The sequence below is a fragment of the Cynara cardunculus genome, assembly GCF_001531365.2.
Source record: "Cynara cardunculus var. scolymus isolate 2C chromosome LG 8, CcrdV1, whole genome shotgun sequence".
NCBI classification, from domain to species: Eukaryota; Viridiplantae; Streptophyta; class Magnoliopsida; order Asterales; family Asteraceae; genus Cynara; species Cynara cardunculus.
This window is the reverse complement of record NC_037535.1, coordinates 18980999-18992503: the sequence shown is the minus strand read 5'-3', so window position 1 is coordinate 18992503 and position 11505 is coordinate 18980999. Positions and strand designations below refer to the sequence as shown.

The 11505-nt window shown below is 38.4% G+C and overlaps 1 protein-coding gene across 3 annotated transcripts in view; it reads right to left on the bottom strand.

Annotated features, from left to right (window-relative positions):
• Window positions 1-744: 744 nt before the first annotated feature.
• Window positions 745-11505, bottom strand: part of LOC112516428 (peroxidase N1-like) — a 19220-nt gene continuing 8459 nt past the window's right edge. The window contains exons 1-4 of one of the 3 annotated variants that reach the window (XM_025123467.1): window positions 1869-1936; window positions 1514-1838; window positions 1258-1420; window positions 745-1163 (exon numbers count right to left, since the gene is read on the bottom strand). In XM_025123467.1, coding sequence (XP_024979235.1) covers window positions 745-1163; window positions 1258-1420; window positions 1514-1838; window positions 1869-1936 — 975 coding nt within the window. Of the gene's footprint in view, window positions 1164-1257; window positions 1421-1513; window positions 1937-11505 lie in introns of those variants that run through there. The other 2 variants (XM_025123466.1, XM_025123465.1) reach the window with 2 other exon arrangements.

Below are 11505 nucleotides of genomic sequence, written 5' to 3'. Positions count from 1 at the left end.
TTAACCAAATATTTAGATGTTTGAGATTTTACATGTCACGTGTTAGAATGAAACTTATAAATGCATGCCGCGTAAAATAGGAATCAAGGTAAATTACGTTACATTTTCATAAAAAAAAAATTACCATCTTCGTCAATAAAAGATAAAATAAATAATTATAAAGTAAAAAATGAACCACAAGGGTGGTGTCTGATTGGTTTGAGCTTGGCTTCAAAAGCCAAAGGTCAAAAATATCAGGAGGTCTCAGGTTCAAATCCAAGAAGGAATAAAAATCCCCTTGTGGCCACGGAGGTTTAAATGAGGTGACTCTGGGCCATTGCTTGAAAGGGTTCCTTATTCCAACTGTTGTTGATAGATATACATTGGGTTAAAGTTCTAAGTTCAAACTACCTTGATGTATTTAAGCATAATTAAGTTGGTAACTGTGAGGGACTGTTAATGAGTGGTCTTTATTATATACCGATGAAGAAAATTACGATTTTTATGTCCAACAATGCTCTTGGCCTTTCTAGTATTTCATACATATACGATACAACAAAGATGCCAAAGTATTCGCACAACCTTCGAGATTTGAACATAAGACATCAAAATGTTTAACAAATATTATAGATAACAAAAACATATATACGTACGCAAAGAAATCGCTAACTAAATATAACTCTTATATAGATAACAAACTTAAGACATGCTTAATATACGTATGAATCATGAAACTTATGATTCGAGTTACAACCCACATCATGATCAATTGGTTTTCGTACAAACTCTACGAATTTCTCCTTCCATTCCCGTTTTCACCTCAGTATTACCCATCTTCACCATGGCTCTTCCAAACTCGTTGTTGAATCTCGATCCAGGTTGCCCCCTAGTTCCCAGAAACCCTTGTACAAACCTCCGAGTCCTCTGATCGCTCCATAGCTTTGCGTCGGATTCAAGAACTCCTCGTCCGTTCCTCAGATTTTCATAGAAGGAATTGTCAAAGCAATCAACGCTGCCTGTATCAAGGGCCACACGCCTCAACCCATCACCACCATTGGGACAAAGTGCTCGGAGTTGGGGAAGGAACGCTTGGTTTATTTCAGGGTCAGGTCCATTGGTATTGCTGAAGTTGTATAGTCTATAGCTGAATAATGCACAAGCTGACGTTCCAATTGTATGTCCGCCTAGTAAAAGAAAGATTACACGGTTTGATCTATGATTAACAGGGTTGCATACAGTGTAATATATAGTTATTCTACATTTTTATTTGCTACTTACCAACAAGAGTAACAAGATCTTGTGTGTTGAGACCTTTGTCTGCAAACTTTCTGATTTGAACGCTAATAGTGTCGTTAAACGCAGGTAAGGCTGCAGTATCAGATGCTTGTGAAACCAATCCRTCTCTACGCCCTAATGGCACCTGCCAACTACGTCCACCGGTCTGCAAGATGTTAGGAAAACGATAAATAACCAATTAACAAGTAGTTCTTAATGCATAAACTCAAAGATGGTGTGCTAAGAAAAATCTAATTACCTGGACTACAGAATCACGCGCAGCAAGGGCAAGAATATCAGCACAAGAGACCACTCCAGGACAGGTGGTTTCAAGTTGGGACTTTGCAGCATCAATAACTTCAAAGCCTCTCAAGAAGGAGTTGGGTCTCGCAGTTTTTTCAGTGGATGGGCCATCGATGAGAATAGACGCATCACAACCATTAACAAAACAGTCATGGAAGAACATCCTTAGTAAACCAGGTGCAACTGTAGGGTTGGCTCGGACAGCAGACTGAACCGCTGATTGGACTATGGATTCTACTCTTGGGCAGGTGGCCCTGTAGAATCCCACCCGAGTTCCTTGCCTGCCACACCCATTGCCCTGGCCTAGTGACATGGTGTTGAAGGAGGTTAACAGAAGAACCCACAAGATAAGCATTTTGTTAAGTGAAGTAACCTCCATTACTACCAAAGATTAATTGTTGGTATATTTATATGCAAAGGATTGTGTGTGAAGGAAAGTATTGTATTTAGTAAAGGAGAATGATGAAGGAGATAGCAGAGGGAGGAAGGTATTTATAGCCGTTGTAATGCAAGTCGGCCATATTAATTTGGATAAGAAAAAGTGAGTAAACTCAACACGGAGATGTATAGGATTAATTAGGAGGCTATGGAGAAAGACAAACCTTCAAACACAACAAGTGGGATCCAATTCATGGTCATGCCTCATTTACTTTGATAATTTATAGATTATAAATTAAAGTAATTTTCATGAGATATTTTCTAAAGATTTGAATAAACATCAAACTGAAGTTACATTTTAAAAATCATATACATCGATATTATAAAGTAATCGACAAAATGTTCAAATTGAATTCATTCCATTACACTTTAAATTTATAAATATTCCACGGCTTCAATGAACTATTTAGAGAATGGATACTACCACCTCCCTAATTAATTCATGCTACTATGTCAACCAAATAACATGGACGTGATTATGGCGGTCCAAAGTTGGTCGTGTTTATAAAAAGTCAACAGATACTTGTCATGTATTTTATGTATAATAATATTGGGGCCTTTTTCTTCAAAATCAGCTTTTAATACCTTTGAAGATTGATTCAGTCCAATCTTTTTTATATTAAGAGCGTTTGTTTGTTTTTTCAAATAAGAGCTTAAAATCTCTTACCTACGTCTGAAATTTTAAGTGGTAGCAAAAACCCTTGATTCCTCTTAATCCTTCTCCGCCCTCTCTCTCTCTCTTTGTGCTGCTTCTATTCAAAAACCCACAGCCGCTTCCATCTCTTTGCTACTTCGATCTCACAGCTCTCGATCTCACAATCCCATTAGTACCGATGCAAGATCCTGTGACTCTTTGTACAGGCCAAACATATGAAAGATCCAACATTCTCAAATGGTTTTCATTAGGGCACTTCACTTGTCCCACCACAATGCAAGAGCTTTTGGATGATTCACTCACACCATATTCAACTCTCAATCATTTAATCCATACCTGGTTCTCACAGAAGTACATATAATATGAAAAAGAGATCAGAGGATGTTCAGGGAAGGTGTTTGGATCTTCTTGAGACATTGAAGAAAGTCAAATGTCAAACCAGGGTTCAGACACTCAAAGAACTGAGGAGGGTTGTTTCAGCCCATGAATCAGCCAAGAAAACAGTGGTTGATAATGGTGGGGTAAGTTTCATCTCTTCACTACTTGGTCTTTTCACTAGTCAATCAGTTGGATCAGAGGCAATTGGGATTTTGGCGAATTTGCAATTAAGTTCAGATTCCATAACCAATTTGTTGCAACCCATTAAGGTTTCATTAATGGTTTATGTTTTGAATGAGGAGTCAACAAAAACCAAGATAAATAGTGTGAAATTGATGCAAGATAAATAGGACCTTTCTGGCAAAAAACTATCATTTAAGGATGGAACTCAACCCAGCCATCCAAAAGTATAACCCAACCCTTACGGGTTGAGGAAAGTTGGATTGGCGGGTTAGTAGTTATATAAAATTGACGAATGAAATACTTTATAAGGTTTAAGTGTATAGGACCAAATTATAAAATGTCTTATTTAAAAATGTTACAATAGGTTTAGAGGATTTTTCAACAAGTTTTTTGTGACGTTCTTTAAAATAGTTTGCTATTTTATAGAACAATTTTGAGAAATGTCCTATAAACTCAACAATTTATAGGGCATGTGTGTTCATATGACAGTTTTTCAAGATAATGATGTATAAAATAATTAATATAACATTTTATTTTAAAAGTATAATAAAAACTTGTTAAGACACCTAAAAGCGTCCTAAAAACATATTGTAACACTTTTAGATATGACGTTTTTTTGTTGTCTTATAAATTAAAGTCCTATAAAGTATCATATTAGAGCACTTAAATATTTTAGACATCCTATAAACCTGATGTTGTTGTAGTGAAACGCAATAACTACTAGCAATTAATTTCCATCGAAGTAAAACATCAAATGAGGGAGTCTTTGGATTGATGGATCTGTCAACCAAGTATCTATTGACGTCATATATATTCTCTAACACATCTATTTGTTGTTGCTGCAAAAACAATTCTAATGATTCTCTCCTATTAGATTTTTTGTCATCATTCGTTGGTCATGAATCTCTTTTGGTAACCTATACTATATATATATCTAAAAAGAAATACAAACATAAACTAAACAAACAATTATATAAAATTTTACACAGTAATATATGTATATACATATATATATAGAGAGAGAGAAAGAGATGAACGATCAATTACAAACCACTCTCAATTGTGAAAACCTTACAAACCAATCTCATCCATCAATTTTCTTGATCAATGATCAAAATTAAATGTGTTTATATTAGGAAATAAAAAAGAAAATAAAAATAAAAGTTTAATTTTTAATTAAAAAAAGGGCAAAATTATCAAAATTTTAATTTGTATGATTTTGTAAACGAGGTAACAAAATCGTGGATATCCTAACATTAATGAAACAAAATCATTGTTTTAAAATCTCTATTTATCATTTTATCATTATAAAGATTCTAACAAAAAATGTTAGAATAATCTGACAAATTATATGTTTGATAAAAATTATCTTCATTATATGACTAAATATTATAAATAAAATAACATCTACATTAAAAATAGATCCAAGTAAGGAGCAATGAAAATAGGTATATCCGAATAAATTATGAAACATAAAAACATATTTTAATCAACAAAAAATAATGAAACATTTTGAATACTAAATGAAATATTTTGTTTCATTAAATGAACGAATGAAACTGTTTCACCGTTTATGTTATGAACTCATATGACTCCTTGTCACCTGCAATGAAAGATGAACCATTTGACATATAGTAGTGAATGATATATAAAACTATTTCATTAACGGTTATTGAAGTAGGATTAGACTCTTAATAATTTCTAATCAAACTAATTTTAAAACAAGAGATATCATAATAAACGATGAAACATATAAAGAATGAAACATTTTTGAAAATTGAATGAAACATTTTAATAACTGAATACTTTATTTTCGTAAGTGAAACTTTTTCATGCATAAAAAGTTTCAAAATATTAGTAAACTAAATTTATCAGTGAAATTGTGTTTATGGTCACTATTGACCATGACATTCGTTTCATTGCTTAAACTACATATATTTTTTCAATGAAAGGAAATCAGATTTCATATGGTAGTGCTTTTACAATTCACATTTTAATAAGTAAAATTTAATAAAATAATAAAAACTATTAATGGTAAAAAAAATTATATTAAGAAAAATTGATTTACCACCTAATGTTTTTATTATTATGTTTCTATAATTAAGAATAATTATTATCTTCCAATATTAACCAGTATACAATCAGATGACCATTATACCCCTACTTATTAAAATTAAAGAAAAAAAATAGAATTTTCCTATTGGTCGAAAATGGTTTTGCATAGTTTTTATGAATTAGGCGGTTTGTAATATAACCCGCCTCTCTATCTCTCTCTCTCTCTCTCTCTCTCTCTATATATATATATATATATATATATATATATATAGGGGTCTAATCAAATGAGAACTAATTAGTTTGTGGTAACTGTGAGAACCAATATTAACCACAAATCAATAGATAAATTAGGAAATTTATAATTTTGGCAATTTTGAATTAAAATATTAATGCAAGGATATTTTTGGTATTTTAAAACTTTCCTCCCTCCTCTCTTCTCTCTCCGGCCACCGTCCTCCTGCCACCGTCCGCCGGCCACCGTCCTCCGGTGATACTACAATGGTATCACAATGCATCATATATGTGCTTGGGTATCACATTGATGTCGTTTGTGTGGTCGATGGAAGATGTAACATAGTGGTATCACTATGCATCTTATATTTTTTTTTTGAACCGCAAGAAAGCAATTTATTAAGCACGAATTAAAAGACTAGCGAGGAGCTAGTTGTTATCCTAGTACACAGCCTCAACCGGATTACAAATCCACCTCTCCCAACTAAAAGATTTGCTACAATTAGCTCTACATCTAATCCAATCATAAGCGGTGAATTGAATCTCACTACAAACATCCTTATCAGATTTGCTTTTTCCGTTGAACGACTTGCGGTTCCTTTGATTCCAAATGATCCAAAAGAAAGCAGCCATAATCACTTTACCAACCTCTCTTTTGTACTTGTCCCGAATCGTCGCAATCGCCGACCACATGTTACGAGCTGAGGAAGCATTAACCGGCCACCAGTTCACCCACGAAGCCAAGTGCGCGTTAATAACCTTTGTCGTGGAGCATGTCGTAAAAACGTGGTCCAAGTTCTCCTCCGACACTAGGCACGTCTGACAATCTGCCGAGTTGAGAATCACTCCACGTTTCAAGAGGTTGTCCTTAGTAGCTAACCGATTGTTAAGCGTACGCCATAAGTGGATGTTAGCTTTATCGGGAACCCACTTAAGCCATTCCGTTTCCATATCGTCCATAGGGAGCAGGACACAATCGATCAATCTCCTGAGAGATCTAACCGAGAAGCATTTGTTTGACTCCAACAACCAAGACCATCCATTCCTATCTGGCGCTTCGATTAGGAGACTATTGATGTTGACACCGATATCACCGAGGTCCTTTTCAACACCTTTAATATTGTTCCAGGCTGCTCCCCTACCTCTTCCCGCCAGGCTTTGAGGCGAGTTGCAATAACGCACCACCGAGTTCCATATTGCAGATTGCTCCATACGCTCTCTCCACCACCATTTGGCCAGCATTGCAAGGTTTAAAGTGCGTAAGCTACCAATCCCCAACCCACCACTTCCCTTGTTGCTCATAATCCGATCCCACGCCATCCAACATATTCTTTTTATATCTTCCGTTCCACCCCAAAAAAAACGGCATCTTATGCCTTCGAGAATGTTAATCACCTTCTTGGGAGCTTTGAACATTGAGAAATAGTAAGTGCCCAAGCTGCCCAACACCGATTTACATAGGCATAGTCTACCACCAAAAGAAAGTTGTCTCGCTTTCCAAACCGAGAGGCGGGACTTGAACTTTTCGATGATGGGTTGCCAACTTACTGCAGACGACATGTTACCTCCTACTGGGAGCCCCATGTATAAAAAAAGGGATCGATTCCTCTTTGCATTTGATCCATCGGGCCATACTTGTGATCTCGTCCTTACCAACCGAGACGCCAGTGAGACGACTTTTGCTCATATTAATTTTGAGGCCGGAACAAACTTCAAAACATTTAAGGATACTTATCAGATTTTTTGCGTTGTCAGCAGCCCATTCTCCAATAAAAATGGCATCATCCGCATATTGCAGAATAGACACCTCTTCCATATGATTATCCAAATGAACCCCTTTGAAAAGCTCTTTCCTCTGCGCTTCTTTCATGATGACATTAAGCCCCTCCGCAGCCAGAATGAAAAGGAAAGGAGCAAGGGGATCTCCTTGTCGAACGCCTCTGCACATCTTGAATTCCTTTGAAGGGGAGCCATTAATTAGAACCGAAACTTTAGGCGTACATATACATCCTCTCATCCACGCTCTCCATTTTTCACCAAATCCCATTTGCAAGAGGACATTATCAAGATAATTCCATTTAAGAGTATCAAAGGCTTTAGCAAAATCAACTTTGAAGATGAGCATTTTTTTTCTAATTCGCTTGGCCCAAGCAATTAACTCGTTAACGATTACTGAACCATCCAGAATGTTACGACCCTTGATGAAAGCCGTCTGCGAGTTACTCACCACCGAACCAATCACACCTTTCAGCCTTTTCGCAAGGATTTTCGAGATCACTTTGCTTACACATCCAATTAAGTTTATTGGTCGATAATCCACGAAGGACAGAGGATCCCTTGATTTTGGCACGAGGGATATAAAGGAGGAATTGCTACCCGGGTTTATAATATTATTCCCTTCGAAGAACATTACAGCCTCCGTAAAATCCTTACCGAGCAAGTTCTAGAATTTACGAATGAACTCAAAAGTAAAACCATCCGGACCTGGAGCCTTATTATTACCGCAAGACCAAACCGCACTTCTGATCTCGTCAGCTAAGAATGGAGCTTCAAGCCAAACCCTTTGAGAGTCCGAATTTTTTTTAAAAAACTGACTGCTAATTGTAGGCCTGATCGGGAATCGCTCCGCAAATTTGTTACTGAAGAAATCATGAGCAGCATCCTTTATTTTTTCCGGACAAGAAGTCCAAGAACCATTTATATTCACACCATGAATCCGAGAGCTTTTACATATACTATTTAGTAGTCCATGGAAGAAGCTTGTATTCTCGTCTCCAACCGCAATCCACCGAGATTTGGCCTTTTGCTTAAGATCTCTTACTTGATTGGCTACTAAATCATTTAACTGAATCATGAGATTCACTCTTTCATTCACCATATTCGGATCTAACATACCCGTTTTCGCGAGAAGGTCGATTGCTGCGATTTTCCGGTTGAGATTCTCGCAATCCGCTTTAACATCCCTGGAAACACCTTTTCTCCAATCTTTGATACACGTCTTGAGGTAACGGAGCTTTCTGGATAGTCGCTCAAGCTTCGAGAAGACTTCGAACTCCGAGCTGGACATATTCCAGCATTTTTCAACCACCTCTTGCAGCTCTTGGTCAGAAAGCCACAAATTGAAAAATTTGAACGGGATAGGACCACCATCGATACTTCTTGAGTCCAAAATAATAGGGCAATGATCCGAAAAGATTCTAGGGAGAGCCAGAGCATTTGACATAGGCCACAAGTTTACAAATTTCGCGCTTACCAGGAAACGATCCAGCTTGCTTAGTTTAGAACAATCTCTGCTCATCCAAGTAAACTTACGCCCACCAAGACAAATATCTAGAAGACCTGCAGAAGCAATAAAATCATTAAAGAATCTTGTTCCAATAGGATCAAAATTCGAACCTTTTCGTTCCTCAACCGCCCGTACTTCATTGAAGTCCCCACAAATTACCCAAGCTATACGAGGAGCCTTTCTTATCGTTCCCAACAGCTCCTCCCAGAGAAGCTTTTTGCTTTGAAAGTCTTGTGGCGCATAAACATTTATCACCCCAAGATTAACCTTTGAACTAAGCCACTTGCCTACGACCACAATAAACCTGTCTTTCTTCTCCACATCCAAAGCTTGGAACATGGAGTCATTCCAAATCATAAGTAGACCGGACGACCTGCCAACCGGATCAATAGATGTGAACTTAAAATGATTCCCACCCCACACCGAAGCAACTTGCCACTTATGCTGAACAACCATTTTCGATTCTTGCAGACAAAGAAAACTAATCTTGTGATCCCGCCCCTCACTTTTTACCCAATTCCTTTTCGACTCCTTCCCCATCCCATTCAAATTCCAGGACAGGATTTTTAACATAAAACCTCTCCCTCTCCATTGCCGATTATGCTTTCCAAGATTTCTACATTATTATCCATCTTAATACCAATTTCTTTACCAACTCTAATCAAATTATTAATATCCAGAAATTGGCTACCATCTGAAGGTGGAAGAGAATCAGAAATACCTGGCAAGACTACAGCAGCTCGGATGCGACGATTGGAGTTTCTGATCAATAGTTCATAATCTGAAGATTCTTGCTGATTTCGGTCACACACAAAACTATTGCCTACCGTCCCTCCTATTGCTGCGTCGTGCTTGCAGGAAAGTCCCCTTTTTCTCCGATAGCAGTTGCAAGGGCTTTTAACCTTTTTCATTTTCTTTTTACGCCTATTCCTTTTAACCACAGCATCAATTTTGGAATGGAGAAACCATTCCTCAAACGGTTCATCTCTCCAATGATCCAAGCCATCTCCTTCCACTTCACTTCCTTCCTCGGCAACAAAGTCAGGATCAGCCTCCACATGAGGCGTACCATTTAGAGAGACAGGTCTGGGCCCATCATGAGGAGAAGAGAAATCTTGGGGGCAAGGAGGCCCATGACCTGATTTTAATACCACGCTAGGCCCAGCTGAGGGGGGGGGCTGATTCCTATGGCCCAACAAAGATAGATCAACAGCCTGATTAGAGCACCCAGTAGCATCAAAAGCCTCCTTGTGTGTCGCACCCTTATCCCATTTTGAATCCAATTCACGAAAAACCAGGTCCCCATCAATAAAGGCACCGTTATCCTTCCTCGACATCTGATCCTGCATTAACTCTTCCCTATCATGCGACCGACATGGAGACCTTTCAGCTTCTCTCCTGATCGCTGACAACGAATCTGGAACTCCATCCACCGGCGAATTCCATTTCGGCGAGTAAAAGCCAATAGACGGCGATCCACCGCCAGCTCCTATTTCCGATTTTCGATCCTCGCTATCACTGAGAAAGCTAGCTTCCGATCCTGCTTCTAGAATTTCACCTAACTCCGGTCCGTCCCATAATTTTTCGATAACTCTGATCTTATAACGAAACCTTCCGATGACCACCGTCACCGTGTCCCTTATCCAGTCCATCGACTCCGTCAGGACATCCACAAATCTGTGAGTTCTACAAAGACCCAGTTCACCTAGTCACTCAAAATTCACGACTTTTCCCCATAGACTACCGACTTTACATAAGGACCCGGAATCCCAAGCCTGAATCGGAAGACCCTGAATTTCAAGTCTAGCAATACGATTTACCACTTGAAACTCCGCATTCCACCTTCTCATGTTGACAAACCAGTCTTTCCAGGAAGCTGAAGCCTTATCGCAGAAACCTCGTGCACAATCACTTGAGGCAAACTCTAACATCACGGATAAACCCCCCAGATAGCTAACTCGAATACCATCCCAACCTTCCGACTTAGACAGAGAACCAATCATCTTGAGAGAATCAAAACTTTTCAGTTCCCCGATTAGGACGGACTCCAGCCTGGTCAGAATATCTTCCGAAGGAAACAGCTCCAAAGTTTTCCTTTTCGTAACTACATCCTCGACAACCAACTCTTTCGGAGATGGCTCTATTCTACAGCCATCCCCACTTACTGCTTCCGCAAACGATTTGTCCCCCATAATGAAACGAACCTTCGAGGTCGAGTGCGCAGCAGATGGCCCGACAGGGATCTTTGCTGCCGCCTTTGCTCCATTTTTCCTACTCAATCGAGCGAGATTGGCCCTAACCTTGTAAGAGCCTAACCACATCTTGTTAAGGTTCTTTTCAATCCTCCTCCAATCTTCAACCTTGATAAATCTCACAAAACCGAAACGCTTACCCTGTTCGTTCCTCTTTCTGGCCACGTACAAATCTACTAACATCCCATGCTTTTTGAATTCTCGCCAAAAACTTTGCTCCGAGACCTTCTCCGGGAAATTTGTGAAGAAGAAAGTTGTTGCTTTACCTCTCACGGAGTCACTTCCTAGAGGAGAGAAACTCATCCGTGTTGTTTAGGCACTGTTAAACAGCCAATTAAGAGTGTTGGAATTGGGTTAGCCTAGCTCAACACAACCCAACCCACCAACCCGCTGCTAATATATAACTTCGATAAAATTTTATTTATATCTAAATGTAATATACTACTCTATTAGACACACACACACACACA